At 46.8% G+C, this 18,735-nt stretch overlaps 2 protein-coding genes across 4 annotated transcripts; both read right to left on the bottom strand.

The window, feature by feature from the left end:
• Positions 1-13: 13 nt before the first annotated feature.
• LOC131281777 (2-amino-3-ketobutyrate coenzyme A ligase, mitochondrial) lies at positions 14-2,249 on the bottom strand. 2 transcript variants are annotated; one of them, XM_058311127.1, is made up of 3 exons: positions 2,183-2,249; positions 1,102-1,304; positions 14-1,033 (listed from the first exon to the last, which is right to left on the bottom strand). In XM_058311127.1, the coding sequence occupies exons 1-3, from the start codon at positions 2,247-2,249 to the stop codon at positions 14-16; spliced, it is 1,290 nt and encodes a 429-aa protein (XP_058167110.1). The 2 variants fall into 2 exon arrangements, with proteins under 2 accessions (XP_058167110.1, XP_058167111.1); XM_058311128.1 differs by having other exon boundaries at positions 2,195-2,249.
• A 3,217-nt stretch (positions 2,250-5,466) lies between these two features.
• Positions 5,467-17,854, bottom strand: LOC131290791 (uncharacterized). 2 transcript variants are annotated; one of them, XM_058319970.1, is made up of 6 exons: positions 9,798-10,004; positions 9,509-9,680; positions 6,730-6,866; positions 6,453-6,650; positions 5,855-6,385; positions 5,467-5,793 (listed from the first exon to the last, which is right to left on the bottom strand). In XM_058319970.1, the coding sequence occupies exons 1-6, from the start codon at positions 10,002-10,004 to the stop codon at positions 5,473-5,475; spliced, it is 1,566 nt and encodes a 521-aa protein (XP_058175953.1). In that variant the 3' UTR covers positions 5,467-5,472. The 2 variants fall into 2 exon arrangements, with proteins under 2 accessions (XP_058175953.1, XP_058175961.1); XM_058319978.1 differs by lacking the exons at positions 9,509-9,680; positions 9,798-10,004 and adding an exon at positions 17,678-17,854.
• Positions 17,855-18,735: the final 881 nt, after the last annotated feature.

Raw genomic sequence — 18,735 nt, 5'->3', positions numbered from 1 at the left:
TGATTCATCATCTTCAAGACACAACACCAAGTTTTTTGCCTACTTCGATAAACGCGGCCACCGCCCGATCGATTTCTTCCTTCGTATGGGCCGCCGAAAGCTGAACACGAATGCGTGCTTTACCCTTCGGCACCACCGGATAGCTGAATCCGATCACGTAGATCCCGCGGCGTAGCATTTCGTCGGCGAAGGTGGACGCCAGCCGGGCATCACCCAACATCACCGGGCTGATCGGATGATCCATGCCGGAGATGGTAAAACCGGCGCTTGTCATGGCCTCCCGGAACCGGCGCGTATTACTTTGCACCTTCGCCGTCAGTGAGTTCGATTTCATCAGCATATCGAGCACTTTCTGTGCACTGGCCACCACCGGTGGCGGCAGGGAGTTGGAGAAGAGATACGGCCGAGACTTCTGGCGCAACAGATCGATCAATTCGCGCGGTCCAGTCGTGTAACCTCCGGCGGCACCACCCAGCGCCTTGCCGAGCGTCGAATTGATGATATCGCACCGACCGAGCATTCCGTAGAACTCTTCCGTACCGCGACCCGTCTTGCCGAAAAATCCAGTCGCGTGGCAATCGTCCACAAACGTAACTGCACCGTACCGATCGGCCAGCTCGAAAATCTCCGGCAACGGAGCCACATTGCCGTCCATCGAGAATACACCGTCGGTGACGATCATCTTAATGCGCGCGTCGGTACTCCGTAGCTTCTCCTCCAGGTCGGCCATATTACGGTGCAGGTAACGGGCCTTCTTCGCCTTGCATAGCCTGATACCGTCGATGATGGACGCATGGTTAAGCTCGTCGGAGAAAACGGCATCTTCCGGCGTTAGTACCGCCTCGAATATGCCTGCGTTTGCATCGAAACAGGACGCATAAAGGATCGTGTCCTCACGCTCGTGGAACGCCGATAGTTTGTTCTCCAGCTGCTTGTGGATGTTTTGTGTGCCACAGATGAACCGAACCGAGCTCAAGCCGGCCCCATACTCGTCGAGAGCTTTCTTGCCATAGTTTATAACGTCATTGTTTGCCTAAACGAAGGGTAGAAGAAGTTTATAAAAATCGATTTCCGTAAAATTGGTTACGTCGAGAAACGCACCGAAAGACCGAGGTAGTTATTGGCACAAAAGTTGAGGATCTTCCCGCTGGTACCCTCCACTCCGATGGCCGTTGCTTGCGGCGTGGTAATGATGCGTTCGTTCTTGTATGTTCCCGCCTCGCGGATGTCGTTCAGCTGATTTTGGATGATTGTGCGCAGCTTTTCGTTTCCGGCCGTAGCGGTGCTGTATAAGGCAATTGGTGCTTTTATGCGAAAAATTTAAGAAATATAGATTAAATATTTATTTGTGGGGCTTTTGTTTCCTATAAACTGATTTTAAATTTTAAATTTAGAACATGCTTTGTGTCATTTAAAATAATAAACCGTAGGACTGCTACTCTTCCTTCGTTAGTAATTCATTAGGAAGGGTCACGTCTTCAAGCTGTTACAAGATTTTTGCATAATAGCAATAGTGTTTTCCTTTTGCTAATATCTGTCTTAACATACTATGGCATAATGGCTAACGGTTTTCAGTTGTGGACTGGAAAGGTGTAGACAAAAATACAGCATCTTTTATCAGCTGTTCTCTACGCTGTTCGCTATTTCGGGCTATTTTCAAGATCCCCAGAAAATGTCTCCCATTGCCATCCGACTGTGATGACGCACACGTGGTTACTTAGCGTTCATATTGCGTGTATCTATTCTATACCTGCCCCTGACCGGCGCTGCTTATAGGAATCCTGTCAATCATTTCGTCGAGTTCGAACACTCTTCTCATTAAAAATAGAATCCATGGCAATGCGAAGCGATGTTTACTGATATTTTCGGGACAAAAGATACTTGGAGCAGCAATAATTAACGTAAAATATAACTGAAGTTACCAATGATTAGAAGTAATACAAGTTAGTTGGATCTCTAAACACTTAGTATTAATCTTGCCCATCTCTCAAACTAAACCACAAGTTTTTTATCACCATGCATATCCCATAAAAATGTTGCTAGTTTTGCTTTCTATGGCCTCTTCCCGCTTCTATTGGCCTTCTAACGAACACCCATACAAGTAAAGGCCGCCCGATAGAGTGTTGTGCCTCCTTATATACTTGTGATGCAATTTGCAAAAACCTGTTTTCCATCGACGGGCCCTCAACCTTACCTCTGGTGGGGTTGCATTTCTGCAACAAGTTGCGAGAGAACTGCATCGTTGCCATTCTGCTTGGACGACGTGTGGTCAACCGGTAGTCGTAACACTCGTTCACCTAAACTTCACTAACTAAGCTCCTTTGACGATTGAAACGAAACGAGTTGCCAAATAGGACAATATTCGTTCAACGTGATCAGGTTTCGTGTAGAGAAATATGGCTGGTAGTGCAAAAATGTTAAACTAATGCGACACTGGACTTCACGTTCCCTGTTCTTCGCTCGTCGTAGATGTTTGTGTTTGATTAGAACAGCGAAATTGGATCAATTGAATACGACCGTTGTGCGTTTCCGCATACCACACTTGCTCAACCCTCAAACCACCGACCAGTTAATATAAGCCACGCGCTAGACGATGGAACCGATGTGATCCGATCCGGCCAAAGCGTAAACGACCACTGCCGGCGGATCCGTGATACTGTGCGCCAGCCGGTCCGGCCATTTGTCCGCGGTTATCCAAAACTGTAAAGAAAATATGTTTGAGAGAAAGAGCAGGTTTTGAATATTGGACGCGAAACGGATTGCATTCGCGAGAGTGGAGCATAAAACACGACTTGTGCTCTCCAAACAACCCTGTGCCGGATCGCATAGCAACGCCTAAGTCCGGTTTGTCATTCGAGGACCATTAGAAAAACGGTTACTTTGGACGCGTGGGGGAGGCCAGGGTGAACGATGTAGGCCGGTTGTTTAATCAATGCAGAAGCAAAGGAACGCCGCTGACTAGATGACAAAATTTATCCAAATGCAGCTCGAACACGATTAATACGACAATTGGTAAACAACTTCTTCCATATGGGAAGGGTTTTAATATTTTTCTTTCACTTCAGAAACTCACACAACTTCGATCGCCATGGTCACGGTCTGCGTTTTAAATTCGAAAGGGTTTATTTGGGCGCAATCAATCATGTTGGAATCTGTCCTAGCTGGTACCACGGAGGTGATTTGTGATGTGAGTTGGGAAAGGATTTGCTTTAGTTTTTCCCTCATAACACATTCCCGTTCCTCGTGAGTAGGGAAGGTGGTGGTGTGTGGAAGAGTGGGTGTGTTTGTATACCTAATTTACTCCTCCTTGTGTTTAACCTACGACAACATCGAACTGTATCCTTTTTGTTTTTTGTTTATACACAAACAGACGGTGAAATAAGGCATCGGCGCGTAAACTTTAACGTATGCACATTGGTGAAACGTACAACAAAATACAACCTGTTTAACGGGTTAAAACAATGTTACAGATAACTAAACTATTGGATATGCGCAGCTACCGGCACTAGTAATCAATAAAATAAGAAAATTAAGTACAAACAATACTTCACTAGTTTTCAAGCCTTTCTAGTACGCCCCTCAACGGTGCTGTTTCAGGTACTAGAAATTAGAAAGGCGACCGGTGAAATGATTTCTTTCGTCATATAGACGGCCTAACAAAATATCGTGTGCTAATCTCACATGCTTAACTCGAATGAAGAACTTTGGGGAAATCTAGAACAAAAATTGAGACAACTTTACAACTGTTACAAACGAAATAAAAAGCAGGTTAAACTTAATTCGTATTAAGGCAAGCCTGGGCCAACGGTTGGCTTAAACTTAAGCAGCTGCCTGGTAGAAAACTGACCTTTTCGTGGATATCGGAAAGAAGCTGCTGAAACTTATGATTAAAAATTAAATGAAAACCCAAAAACACGCACATTTAAAAGCGCAACGAAGTTTTCTCCCGCACATTTTGCCGAACCTGCCTCGTTCGTTATCACTTGAGAGAAACGCACCGCATATTAACTGCAACCGGAAAGCGTTGTGAAAGCGTACACACAATAGACTGGACTGTTCTACTGCCATACTTGGTGATTTTTCTCGATTGCCCGAAAATACTTATTGCTTACTGAATTTAATTGAACCCTTTTTGAGGCTGTGGATGAACAATTCGAAATCTATTCACTTCTCTTCCTCTCAACGATGCCTCTTTAACCAATGGATCGTTTTTTGATTTCCTTCCCATCTAAATATCAGTAAATAGCCATTAGTTGCCCATTTGATCTTCAATACTTATCTCGAGAGACACACGTTCCGCGGGGTTTGGTTCTAAATTGGATACCCGACTTTTCGCTTCAAGGTACTAAATGTAGTAGAGTTAAATCTGTGTGTGTGTGTGTGGGTTTGTGAGTTATTTGGCCAACCGTGCCCCGTGAATGTAGAATCTCGGTTTCTGTAAGCTGACCATTATGATGGGGATGTGGATACCAATGGTTGTATCTAGCGTTCTACAAGGATGAAACAAATTCATGCAACGGGAGTCGATCGTTAATCGTTCTACGCACAAGATGGACTATTGCTTTGGAATGAAAAACTGTTTGCGGTTTAAAAACAAGGTTTGTGCCTACCTTCGTTAGGAATACCTTTTGCGTCCGCGTGTTTTTAGCTGTTCGATGTTACGACGTTAATTGGTGCATTCATTCCCCTCGCTTTACGCTTCAACTAGAACTTTGAAGATTTGTTTTGAAGCAACCACCCCGCCCTACTGGCTACGATAAAATTATCTGATTAATGATTTTCAAAAACCAAAGGATACCGTTTCTTGCCTCTAATGTGTTGCTAATTAGTGCGAGTTTGATTAAAACAAAAACTTTTATCTCCTAAACATCACTTGCGTGCCTCTATATCGTCACATTTGGGAGGAGGGTTGGCCTGTGCACTATTATCTATTCCCGCTACCTTATCAGGTTACACACGCGACCGGTTACACTTTCTGGCTCCATGGGTTTTTTTTTCCAACTGGCCCGCGTGGGGTCCGCGGCTTTGCAAACACACCTACAATTTCTCCCGTAAGTCATACGTTTACGATTCTCTGGCCATCATCGATCACACGTTCACTAAATTTGTCACTTGTATCTCTTTGTATTCAGTGTCGTTCTATCATATGTTCTCGTTAAATGTTAAATGTGTTTTGTCCTGCATTTCCTGTTGCTTCGCCTCCGACGCGCAAACATACCTACCATATATCAATTGAATTATTTAAAACTTTGGTTTACCTTCCCTTCAACATCGGCCCATCGGGGATTGGCCAAGGTTTGTTTTTTTTCGTTTTTTTCAGTTTTACGGTCAACACTGTACAAAGCCTAGCCTTTTTGTTTTCCATCCCGCTGAAACACTCCGATAGGAATAGGGAGCCGGCGCAAGGAACGGACGTGGGCCTCGACTTCAGAGCTGTCGCGATCGATACGTTCGTTTCATCGATCAAGTGATCTACATGACGGAATCGAAAGTGGCGGGAGCTTTTTTGCTGCTAACGGAGCCGTCAGCATTTGCCGTACCGGTGATTTCATTCGGTTTGGATGGTTGTGCGGGACCAGCATTGGCGACGTTCGGTTGCGGTGTGGTTGACATCTGCAAAACTAGTGTGCCCGGGTACAGCATCGACGTTTGGGGCTTGGCCGTGGTCGTAGTGGTCGGGGTGGCAGCCTCTGTTGATTTGGGAGTAACGGGAGGGTTTGTGCTGACCGTGGCTGGCGGAATATGTTCGGCGAAGAGTTGCGAAAGCAGGGGTGACATGTTATCCTTCATGATCTGTAAAGAAATAGTGTGTGAGTGTGTTGTTTTAATAAAGTAATCGATCGATGCGCCTCACCTGTTGCGTCCCGTTCGATGACTCGCGTGACAGATGGATCGCTTCCTTCGTTTCGATCTGCTGAATCTGATCCTGCAGCGCACCGAGCTTTCCGTTCACTCCATCGAGCTTGCTGTGGTACTGCTGGCACTCGACTTGTACCGTCGCGATCGTTCCGTGCAACCCGGTGGTCACGTTGGCCAGCGCCGCCAACTGCTCGTTGATCGTTTTCTGGTCCGCCTCGAGAGTCGTCATATTGTTACGTATCTCCAGCCAGACCGCCTGAATCGAGGACACGTGCGACGAGATGTTGTTCTTATCCTCGACCAATCCCTCGATGCGCTTCGTCTGGTTCGCCAGGTCCGTGGCCAGCCAGACGTTCTTTTGCCGCAGCGCCTCCAGCTCACCGGTAACGTTCTGGGCGAGATTGTTCAGCTGCCCGGTCAGCTGTTCGCGCAGTTCGGCTATCGTTTTCTCGACACCCTTCGCCACTTCGTCGCCTCCGATGATGGCCGCGCCGGAGGTGGTGTTCTGGATGTGACCGAAGATCTTCTACAAAGCATAAAGCGGGACGATAAGCGACAATAATAAAGTCGATCTTTTCCAACCTCACACGTACCTGTAAGTCTTCGAGCGATTTGTTCAACTGCTTCTGCTCGGTCTGGATGGCCGTGAGACGTTCCTCCAGGGCGCCGATCCGGGAGTTCGAATCGCCAATGCTGGAGCCCAGATCGGCCACGCTGGACTGCAGGCGGTTGAGTTGTGCTTCCTGCGAGTTTTCATTCTTCTTGTCCATCGAATCTCGCAACTGTTTGAGCTGTGAAATTGAGAATGAGGTAGAACCAAACAGGGAACTTTAGAACCAACTCGAACTAAAACCCCGTTCCCTTACTTACCTCCGTGTGGAACTTGGAGAGTATTTGTTGCATCTGCAGCAGCGTCCCGTTGAGGGCGGTCTGGTTCTGCTCCAGGCTCTTGGACGTTTCGTGCCACTTTTGTAGCGCCTCTGGCACATTTTGACTAGTTGCTGAAACTGCACCGTGTCCGAGGGACGATCGATAACAGCCATTTCAAGCAAGCACGTTCCGTTCCATGTTGCGAGTAATGAGAGAGAGAACAAAAAAAAAACAGAATTAATTTGGTTAATTATCTTCCCGTCGGTTTTCGAGGTGTTCCTCGGCGTAACGCAAACGTTTCGATAGGTTTCTTTTTAGGACTTCATTCCACCGCGGGTGGGTGGAAGTCGTAAATTTTGTTTCCCAAACCGAAATGCGTCCTTTTTGCGCATCGTTCTACTGTTGGCTAGGAGGATGAAGGAAAGAAAAGAAAACCCCCCTAAGGCTAAGGTAGCACATTTTTCGTTTGTTTTCCACCCATAACACCCCATTACCTCCCCACAGAGAGTCTAGATCCAGTTTGTGGTTTTAGCAGGACTGCTGATGATGGTGCTGTTTTATTTTTCCCTCTCACCCACCTAATTGGCCAGTTTCCGGCGAGTTCCGGTGGCCGGTAATTGGAGGGATAATCATATCTAACTGTATTACGCACAAACTACCATGGTCGGGAGAAACTATAAGCCACCAGCCGGGACGAAGACTATCCTCTTTGGCGAGCAGTTTACTTCCTTTTTCCCGTCCTCCCTTTGCTCGTTGCATTATCTCAGCTTCCTAGGGAGCCTTTTTGCTTCCACTGGCCACGAAGCCTGGAACGGACCATCATAATCAACGCTTTACGATATCGTGTTTTGTTGTTAATTGACAATGAAAAGGATCATTTCATTTCGTTAACGAGCGTCGGTGGAGCTTAATGGATGCTGTTCGAATAGTCATGCTTTAACCGGTACCGGAAGTTGGTTTTATTGTCGAAGCAAAAGGAGAAACAAACCGCTTTTAAAACCGAATAAATAGGTAATATTCTAGTGTTTCGATTCATCATTACATTCGTGTGCAGGAAAGTGCTTGCAGAAGAAATTTTCACCATCATAAATCACTTTCGGAACTAAGTTACTGCAAAAAACAAAAATTGCCATCGATCGGTCACACAAGTGGATGACAATATTGGCTTTCGCTTTGATGGATGTTGATGCTTAATTTCTCACTGGCAAAATCTGCCACTGATGGCACACTGATGAATTAACGGTCTCGCCGAAGCCGACCCACAAGATCCTTGGACGGTCATGGAAAACCGGGGGAAAAACTTGACACAACAACCATTTCTTCGTTTCGTGACATTTCCTTCCTTAACGATGGGTGTCAAGTTCCAGCCACGTGGCACGTGACGAACGTGAAATTATATGCAAGAGAGCCCTCGGTTCGAACCGTTTATTTGGAGGTTTGCACTTTTAGACACGGTTGTTGCAGACCGTCCCGACATCATTTGAAGTTCAAGTTCACGTACTCTTGTCGCCAATATCGGGACACCCCGAGACACGTGACGATGATTCCGGGTCGAGCGGATGGAGTCAACATTCCTACCGTTTTGTTCGTTTCTTTTTACTATTATTATTCTTCAACAGCCTCTTCCTTTTTGATCCGGATACCACCAAAAAAGAAAAGACACCGAAACGGGGCCCAAATTGGAACCACTCCAAGCGACTAAAAGATCTTTGAAAAGAAAATGCTAATATCGGAAAAGCCGTTATCGGCACAGGCCGCACGCTTCACCGAGCAACCGATCCGTCGGTATTGGCGCAAGGGAAGAAAGAGGAAGTGGAGGAAAAAAAAGCACAAAATTGGATATAATACCGGCGTTCGGGTTGTGCATTCGGTGGTTTCGGTCCAGAATTTCTCCGATGAACCGTGCGGCCGGCCGCAAGCCGGAACGGAAAGCAATTCCTTAAACTTTTTGTTTTTGCGCCGTTTGGGGTTCGTTTTTATTTTCCTCCCCTGTTTTGCTGCCTCCGTCGTTGGCGGCGTTGGGGGATTTTCCGATCGAAGAACTGTGGCAAACAACAAACTTTTCACCAGCGTTTGGTGTGGAGTCCCGTCTGTATTCGGGTGAGTCGGTGTTGCGCAAAAGCTGGCGCTTTGCAAGGGATGAAAGTATACAAAAAGTTTGAAAAAAGAGAAAAACTTAAGCGATTTTGAGGAGCTGCTCCCCACGGTACGGTGTTTTATTGTGATAAAAATCCGTTTCATTGGGGTAGAAGCAAAACTTCCATAAACGCTACTTCCTTCTACAGCCTTAGCGAAGATAGCAAACAGCTTGAGTTATTAGAGCAATATAATAAATTTCCCTTAGAGCTTTTTCTAAAGGCATCTCGAAGTTTTTAAAGCGCCCCACGGTATTAGCGGTTGCAGAAAATTGTATCAAACGTAATCATTTTGAGCAGGAAACCGAAAGGTCCGACGTGGAACGGGAGAACGTTTCAATAGGTCTCCACCAAGTCCATAGTTTAACTTAATTTTACAATGTTTTCAGATCCCCTTGACGAGCTTGACCCGGTGTAGACTCTCTCCCTGACCATCGGAAAAACTTTTCCCCATTATCCCAGAAACGAAATGCGATCTCGCGGTCACGCAAAAGCTATACGGCCAAACTTGGCAAAAGTCGACCACAACATGCTTATTATTATTATTGTTATTTTGACCGTAGTTGGCTCTTCGTCCTGCCGACCGTAAGTTTCTTCGTCATCAATAGAAAAAGAAAAGGAGGACCACATCCACAGAAGGTCACCTTGTTCGATGCGGATGCGATACTGCGATATCTGCTGCCTGATATCGAAGTACAGCCAGTACATGAAGGCGAGCGAGATGAAGATGCAGGACACGAACAGGAGCGGGCCGCAGGTGCGCAGACAGGAGAACCGCTTCGTCCGGCACCGGGACTGTGTGCGGACCTTTGGCTGCTGCAGTGGAAGGTAAGAGAAAGGGGAAGAGAAAACAGAGAAAGAGAGAAAGAGGAAACGAGTGGATGAGTTGGCGGAACTGGTTGGCCAACGGACATCACCAACGCGCACACACACCCATGAGTAGTCCTCCTGTTCGTCGGTAGAATTCGAGAGGAGCTGGTCGTGCGAAGCGACACCGTTGCTGGCTATGTGCCGACCGGCGCCACTCTTCGCGCCCTTGGCCAGCGAGTGCGCCACCAGGGCGTCCAGCTCGCGCCGCTTGCGCATCTTCTTCCCGCCGACCCGCAGCGGCACCGCCACATGATGCCCGACCGACTCCATCTCGAGCTGGGGCGCCAGGGGACGCTCGTCGAAGGTCACCACCCGGTAGTGGTGCTGGTGCTGCGCCGCGACGAAGGGGTGCTGGAGGTGGTGGTGTAGCTGATGGTAGGCCGGGGGAGGATGGTGTGGGGTTGGGCGCCGGGTGCGCGATCCGCGTATGATACCGGTGGGCCGAAGGTCGGTGAGTTCCGCCTGGCCGCTTCCGCTACTGCCACCGTCCGCCTCGTCCGCGTCCCGGTAGACGTGGCGCGTCCCGTCGTCGGCGTCGTCGTCCTCTTCGGCGCTTCCCTGCCGGGCCAGACCGTCGTAGCTGTAGCCACCGTATGCGCCGAGCCGGCCCTTCTCCGGTGCCCGTGGCCAGCCGGCGTGCGTCCGTAGATCCGTGGCGAGATCCGTTTGCGCCGCCACCTGCACGCGACCGAACGGTTCGTACAGCCAACCGGTGCGCACGTGGACCGAGCGTCGCTTCGGCGGGGGAGCTATCGTCGCTGGCGCCGCAATCCGGCCATTCCCGTTCGCTTACCAAAACCACCGACACATGGTCGCGATTGATTTCACAGGCGCACACACCGAAGCACTGGCACGACAATTGCACACCTGTCACACACACACACACTGGAGCGAAATTCAAAATCAAGCCGACGACAGTTTACGGTGATTTTGTTCTAATTTGTTTTCTGCTTTCCACCTCGCCTGACTGACACACCCGAACCCGACCCGGCATGGAAATGGAAAAGGCATCCGAACGAAATTCAACCAACAATCCAATGGATCCCCTCTTGGGAAAATAAAAACCGATAGCTCGACAACCCAACCCAAAACCAAATGAAGCGTAGTTTGTTATCGTTCATCGTGTCATAAATCAGTTGACATTTTCCCCACTCTAATAATTACATTTTAATTCCCCAACCAGGGCGTGACGGAAGGGTTGAAATGTTCCATGCACCAAATGGATAAAAAAAACCCCAACAAATAGATTTGAATCACGTTTAGTGCCACATTGGGTTTATTATTGGAAAGGAGCGAGGGGGAAAGCTGTGTCTAAAGAATGACAAAATTTAGATAATGTCCTATGCGATAACATTATTCTGACGCGTGAAAAAGGAACCACTTTCCAAAGGCACAGCTGGCACAGATTTCCAATGGTGCAAAACAAACAAAATAAGGGTAAATGTATCAGTATTTGCACATTTTGTTTTGCATGTCGATAACACAAATTCTTATGTCGCTTTATTTATTTTGTACAACTCTCGCATAAATTCTTTTTGTAACGATTTTTCTTCTCATCAACTGCTGTTTTAAGTTCTTTTTCTATTGTGGTCTGTGTACGAAAGCACAGTGTTAATAGTTAAAGCAATAATAATTGAATAAATTGATCGAAAGGATTGGATGAATGGTTGATGAATGATCGAATGAATGCGATCCAAACTAACGTCGAATTCAAACATATTTTTAAAAAATTGGAAATATTCGCAACCAAGTTGGCATTGAAAATTAAGGCAACTATGGCCTACTACAGCCGAAATAACGGTGAGAGAAGAAAGCGCAAGGAAAAGTTTTTAAATTATAATCTGGAGAATCACGACAAATAGTTCAGCAACATTTTGGGAATTTTAACCAATAACTGTCGACTAACGTGTGTACAAAAATTTTGTTTATCGATTTAGTGTCGCTTGAAAACGTTTTCGATTTGATCGAAACACTCCTTTTACTTTTACAATTTGCACAACCACATAAGCGATTGTGAGAATTTGATCGTATGTTGGTAAAAATATTGATCATAAACCGTAACGAAAGGGTTGGTTGGTTCTACCAAGGAGGTTCATCGGAACAACCGAATCAGTCAAAACTCGTTCACCCTTATCGCCAGTCAATTGGATTCGTAAGATCAAAGGGATTGCTGGTAGCGACAGGATACCTACACCACCTGCCAAATGTTACCGAACAGGAGTGGCAAAGTGTCTGAGGGAAGTGAAAAAGGCGCTGCCGACGAAGAAACAGGCTACAAACGGATTTTCCTACAGTAAATTTTGGGGAGGGAAAAGAAACGAACCATTCCCCAAAAAGCAATACTACAATAAAACACTAATCCAATTGGGATACGGGTAGAAGTAACGCTTCGTGCTATTTTTAAACCAACGGGACACCGCAATCGTACTCCCAACATATCGACCCGTTAAGGAATTAAATATGTGGTGGAATTTTCCGAGCGGGGGGAAAAACGACCCCGGAAAGAATCGGCGGACGCGTGGAACCGTTTGAAAGGAAGAAATCGAATTGAAATCTAATCGCAAAGGGAACACACAAAACCACTCACAATCTCACGAACAAATCCAACCCGAAGTGAAAAGTGTCGTAGTTTTTTTTTTGCTGTATTTTCCTCCCCACCTAGTATCTTCAGGGTACGTATCCTTTGGGTTTCCAATAGTTCTCTCCAACGTTTGGCGAAGAGCAAGAGTGTGAATCGACGGAAAACCCATCCCTCTGGGACCCCGGGGTGGGGGTTTTCTTTTCGCCGTCAATCACTCGATCCCAAATTATCCCATTTCCTTACACTTTGGCGATAAGGGGGGAAAAAATGGAGCAAACGAAAGACGACTTAAACCGACTATTTCAAGGTCCCATTTGTGGGAAACGGTTCGGTTTCCCAAGGCCCCCGAAGGTTGTAGCTGCATGCAGCTGAGGCTAACGGGGGGATATAAGTGAATGCGGGGGAAACGAAATGGAATAAATCTTCCGGTATCTTCTCTAATGGATCGGGTACATTTGGGCAATTCTCCGAAGAAAACACGCTGGCGAGGCTTCACACGTTTCCGGGCCGCACTCTTTGTTTTCCCCAAAGGTTTTCATTCCTCTCGGAAAAGGTGGAAAAGCCACAGAATTGAAAGCCTGCAAAGGAAAATTAATACGACCGATTGGAGGAAGCAGTTTGTTTTCCAACCCGATCACCTGAAACGAGTTGGCCACAAGCCATTATCACGCGTACTACACGCGGTGAGTGATTTAAAGGTTTCGCTTGGTCCGGCAATCCTTTTCCAAGGGGGTTTCAGCTACACCCAAAAACAAAAGCAGAAAAAATGGGTGGAAAGATTGTTGCTCGCCGTACGCCACACGAAAACATGGATGGAACCGGGCGGGAAGGAAATAAAATTAGAATTATGCAAATGAAGCCCGTGAAGCCCGGCTGGACGTTGAAGTCGTACGGAGTGTGCTTGCGGAGTGTGAGGTGAATTAAACCGCCACCAACAAATCGCCACTAAATTCAAAGGCCAAACCAGGTCGGTCCCTGCTATCGTGGCTTTCCCTCTGGCGGGTGGCCGTGATTTATCGTGAGTACAAAACCGAAGCACAACCTTTAAAAAAAAAGGTTTTAAATACGAAGACGACGCCGTCCTTGCTTTGTGGTGTGGTACAAATAGAATACTCAAGCACTGTGTCCGTCCACTCTGGACGAGCCGAGCGGAATGGGGTAACATTTTCACTTTTAAGTGCCTGAAGTTTCGCTCTCCCCCTCCCCTTCCCCTGAGGACGCTCGAGAACCTTTCGAAACGCGGACAGCAACCGGCTAAAGTTCAAGGTTGAAATTCCAGCACCTCGGTCGGAGCTTTTCCCCAAATCCAACACAAATCGGAATTTATTGGACGACTACGGTCGCACAAGGGCCGCTCCGACGGTATCGTCCTGTATTAGGTCACGGGAAAGGACGTCATCGGAACGTTCACGTTGGACGGAGGCATAAAATCCCCCAACGCCAGGGCAGTCGAGCTTCCGACCAGGCGGTATACGTTTATTGGTGTCCCTCCCCCCGCCGAAAAGTTTAGTGCGTTCCATTCGGAAAACTTTAACGAGAAAACGGGGAATGTGAATGGGATGTCCTCCAGCAAATACGCCTGGAAAATTCCACCAAGATCGACCGTTGGGCTCGACAGGGGAACTCGGGACGAAAAGTGTCAGAACAATCAGCCGAGTACAGTGGAGTGGAAATTTTATAGCCGAGTTTATTTTTTCAACAGTATAAAGATGGAGCAAAGCACCGTATGCTGATGTTTGTAAAAGCCGCATCTCAAAAAGGATTATACTGCAGAAACTAGGTCGTAACATGTAATTCTTATTTCAAGTTGTTTTACCACATGCAGGAAGTAGAAAATTATTAAGTAAATTATTATTATTGTTCATACACACGACCCACTTTTTATTACCACAAAGTCATGATGCCTCTACACTTCTTACCCATTTAGCGTAAAATAGCGGAATGGAAGGAATATGAACAAATCTTGCAACAAACAAGACATGATGATGTTCTAGCGTTGCTCAAATTTTGTATGCAATTATTCATATTTATTCCGGGCCCGGCACTAAGCCTGTTCCACCTTTGGAAAAAGGTTCTATGGAAAGGGAATAAAAACAACCGAGGTGAAACCGAAGCCGAATTTAACCACCCTTTTGCCAGCTGCCCTGTTCCATCTCGATCGGTTTGCTTGGCCGGTGGCGTTTCACCGATGCCGGACGTAATGCATTATTCAACGTAATCTCCTAATCAATTTGCAAACCATAGTTCCTTCTGAACATTCTCGAGCTGACCAACCAAGGAAATGACGATTCCGTTAAGGTTTCCGCTGGCACATCACACGATCGGGCAAAAAAAAAAAAACTCTCCCCGGCGAGCATTAGAAGAAGCCGTGTTTCATGGGTTTCATCGGTGCCCGGTTGCCCAATTCAACGATGTCAGCGTTTTCCGCATTTGATATCAAAGGCATTTCCCGACGGAAAGCACCCGTGCGTAATGCTTCCTACCCAGCGTTTCAATGGCTGTAAATGTCCTTGTCGTACTGTTGCTCGGTTCGGAAGAAGCATTCCTTCTTTTTATTCGATTCGTATTCCACCCTGAAGGGAGACTGGATTGGAGAAACGGGCATTCCGACATTCCGGAGAATTCTTCCATTCTGTTGGAGGATAAATGTTTGCGAACTTTTGGTGAAGAAAGCCACGACGGTAACATTTCCTCTGCATCACATTCGTGACATTACCGTTGGAAGTGTTACAGCTGTGTTTCTCCTGTGGAATCTTTAAAACATGAATAGAACGGCATTCGTACCGAGTAGTAAGGCAAGGAAAAGGTTAACTTTCCCGCAGCCCTCACCACCGTCATCGGGGGAAAGGCGTTTTCATGCGACATCTCGACGAAAAGCGAGCGCCTCATCTTGGAACAATTAATCTCACCATTTGTTCGCAGTTTTCTATGCACAAGAATGGAAATCATTTACTATAGGCACACAAAAGATCCCAGCATGATTTTATGTTCCGCACATCCGGATGGTTTTCGTCGGGCGCTTCAATGCTTCTGGCCAGCTCCTCTCTCAACAGTAACACGCTGCGTCGTCCTGGCTGCGTCAGCGTTGTGTATGGATGAGCCATCCTTGGGGGTGGTATGCTCGTTCGGATTCCGTTTGTTTTACCCGAAGCGTGGTTCGATGCTCCCGTGTTCTAATTTTCATCCCCAAACCCACTTGGTCTCATCCTTGAAGCTACAAAACAAAAGTACAAAGTCATCACTAAAATTACAGTCTGTCAATGTCAGCGTTTCAGTTTCAGGGATGAAGCTCTCTCCATACTCGACACGGGTTTGCTGTCTTTCTTTCCCTCGCTCTCAGCGTCTATTTGCCTCTCTATCGTTTTAGGATTTGCGCTTATTTGAAACCAGTACCGCGTTTTCCCCCTGAGAGTTTTCCTGCGTTCTCTCCTGCGTACGGTTGTATAGATATTATAAAACACATATTCCAAGATTTCAATGTAAAGCAAAATACTGAGGGAATAACACATTGTGTGCGCCTAACGCATCCAAGGAGAAAGAGAACAAATTTGATGCAGAGAGCGACGACGGGCTGCTGCGATTAGGAAGGATAGCTTTCGTGGCGAAGAAAAACCGTTCGAAACGTATAATGGGGTACCCCCATTGTAGTACCGTGGAGGGTGAAGCTGGCGGGCAGAAACCCCAATAAAATGCCAGTATCCTTCCCGTGTCGACGGGCGACGACGTGGCCCACAGGAAGGAGAATAATGGTGCGACAGGATGCCGATGAAAATATAATGATCCTGGGTGATAAGCTTTTTTGTGAGTGCGGTCGAGGTTCTTGCAACCACTTCGGAACCACTGGAACGCAGGATGCTGTGGGGGTTAAGTGCCACCAGCTGCTAGGGGCCATTGAAAACCTCTGTTGTTGTATTTCGTTGGATGCCTTTTTACCATTACTGTTCACCCAAGTGAAGACAGCAAAAAGTAATTTCCTTTTCTTATTCAGTTCTGTTGTTTTTTTTTCAAACCTGCCGATTAAGGACGATTGGTGACACAATTAATTTGCAACCATTAACACGCTGAAAGTGGCATGACACTCACACACTGGTTGTATTGATAACTAAGTGTAATGGTTGTTTGTTTAACCATTTACTGTACAACAAAATTGTAATCTTATCTTTAAACACGACAACTACGTTCACAACGAACGTTTAGTCAAACTTGCAACTTCTCGCTCTAACTTATATTACTATCACCCACAATTGGTACGGGGTTGTCCTCGTGAGACAATTGTTCCCCCAACCAGAACGCCAACCGTCCAAGGACGGCGAGTATCCTTGTAACTGGAATGAAGCGGACCCTACGGAGCGAATATCCGCTAGGCGACCAGAACGCGTCCGAATCTAAGCACAAACTGAATTGCGCTCCATCGAGCGGAGAGAGCGCTCGTGACAAAATACGTTTTCCCCCGCTCCGGTTTTCCTCTATTTTCATCCCGAACACGGATGGCGCGCGCTATACACGAAGGAAAATCGCTTCGTTTACTTCTGCCCAAGCGTGTGCGCAGATGTTTCGCTCATTTTCTCTCCGGATTCTCTCAAATTTTCTAGTAATTGCAAGGTTGAGGTACACATTTTTCCGGCCCTAAACCGAAACCCACATACACACAGTCAAAAAAGGGATCAATACTTTCACAAGTCACAGTCGTCTGATAACAGGCCTCCGACAAAAAACGACAACAAGTCGTGCGTTTTCCTCCTGCTTTTTCACATCCTCCCCCCGGCCATCGGCATTCGGGATTTCCCTTCTCTTTCAGCCTTGCTTACCAACAAACGTGGGGAAATTTGCACCCTCCATCGTTATTCGTAGCTCGAACGCAGAGTTCGTTTACTTTGCCGGAAGCAGGCATACAGCGTGTGCTGGTAGTGGAAAATATTCGCGGGAAAACAAGATGCCGATCTTCGACGTTCGGCTACACTGATGCACGAATCGTTCTTTGCAGTGTTTGTTCACTTATGCGACAAGCCATCCAAAACGTACCGCGGCGGTAGTTTTTCCATAGCGACCAATCGCCGCATACTTAGCAACGCGGGGTGACAAATTACGTGTCGTTACTCCCTGACATTCCGGCATGTCGGCAAATTGGCATTCCGGTTGTTTACTTTGCATAATTTTAATGCTGCAAGGGATTTTGTTATTTGGAAGCTATACAAATTATACCGCTACGGGGAATTTTCCAGTGAACTGGCTATCGCTATACAATATTTCTTAGAGTAAAACTACCCGGTAATATTTTACGGAATCAGAAAAATGTGCTACCTTAGTAAATATTTGCTTTCGGGCATTCTTTCCACTAAATTTAGAATTTCTGAAGCCTTACCTTTTTGTAGCGCAAGCTCTAGTCGATGGTTTTCGCCGTGTATGACCGACGTGACGTAGGAAATAATAAACAGCCACAGCACAGTCATAGCGACCGCTAGCCAAATACTAAAGTTTTTACAATCGATGTGCCCTGCCCGTATGGAGAGGCCGCGTTCGTCATCTCCACGATAGGACGATGTTCGTGGACGTGTTTTTCTGCAACGATAACGGCATATTAGAGAAAGGCCCCTCAGAAATGTTCTTGTCGTCGAGAAGGGACATAACTTACCTGCGAACTTTTCGCTTCCTCTGTGACACTACCTCTGGTAGTTCGAGATCAGTAAGACTTTTGGAGTCGTCGGACAGCTGCAGCAGCTTAAACGATTCGTTCTTCTGATCGCCGTTCATCTTGATCGTATTGCTATTCATGGCCGGAATACATTAGACGTTGCTCTGCTATTGTGTTGCGATGACGAGACTAGCACCATAGACGAAACCGCCCTCGTCGTCGAAGTGTACGGCTAATCCTAACGATAAATGCTACGGATACAGATCACAGCACTTTGCACCACACACGTTCGCAGCGCGCATTTGAAAGGTGAGTACAGATTGCGGAGCCCTTAAGCCCCTGATAACTCAAGGCGAGACACGATGATTACGCCGAACGGTCGCGGTGATTGAGAAAAGAAAATCGACACAGCCCGAGGGAAAGCCCACGCTGCTGGTCAACGAAAACGAACCCTCCGGGAAATGCGTCAAACGCTATTGCTACGATGCTAGTAAGCCACTGAATATCGATATCCTTCGGACGGACGGCAAGGGAAAGCACTCTCCGATGTCATAAGCACACATTCATGGTCACAATACACACGGCCCCGGCTATTGATATCGGATTCCCGATGCTGGGTTTACGGCGGAGGTCTCCGTAGAAGCAGCGTCCCTGTTATTTATGTAACCTTCCTCGCCCGGGGATGATTCGACGCAAAGAGCTATTTTTTATTCGCGATAAGATGCAAACCAGCTCGCGTACGGTGGAAGCGCTAAGAACATACAACTGAAACGCACTGATTTGTTGTT

The sequence above is a fragment of the Anopheles ziemanni genome, chromosome 2, assembly GCF_943734765.1.
Source record: "Anopheles ziemanni chromosome 2, idAnoZiCoDA_A2_x.2, whole genome shotgun sequence".
NCBI lineage: Eukaryota > Metazoa > Arthropoda > Insecta > Diptera > Culicidae > Anopheles > Anopheles ziemanni.
This window is presented reverse-complemented; position numbering and strand designations above follow the sequence as displayed.

What these genes read in the sequence shown, in the direction of transcription:
- LOC131281777 (XM_058311127.1), bottom strand. Translation starts at nt 2,249, where the DNA reads ATGGCAACGATGCAGTTCTCTCGCAACTTGTTGCAGAAATGCAACCCC. An exon ending in CACCAGAGGTAAGGTTGAGG is followed by an intron (nt 1,305 to 2,182) that starts GCCCGTCGATGG and finishes TTCGCATAAAAG; the next exon opens with CACCAATTGCCTTATACAGC. An exon ending in ATAACTACCTCGGTCTTTCG is followed by an intron (nt 1,034 to 1,101) that starts GTGCGTTTCTCG and finishes CCCTTCGTTTAG; the next exon opens with GCAAACAATGACGTTATAAA.
- LOC131290791 (XM_058319970.1), bottom strand. Translation starts at nt 10,004, where the DNA reads ATGGAGTCGGTCGGGCATCATGTGGCGGTGCCGCTGCGGGTCGGCGGG. An exon ending in TCGCATCCGCATCGAACAAG is followed by an intron (nt 6,867 to 9,508) that starts GTGACCTTCTGT and finishes GACACGGTGCAG; the next exon opens with TTTCAGCAACTAGTCAAAAT. An exon ending in TCTCCAAGTTCCACACGGAG is followed by an intron (nt 6,651 to 6,729) that starts GTAAGTAAGGGA and finishes TCAATTTCACAG; the next exon opens with CTCAAACAGTTGCGAGATTC.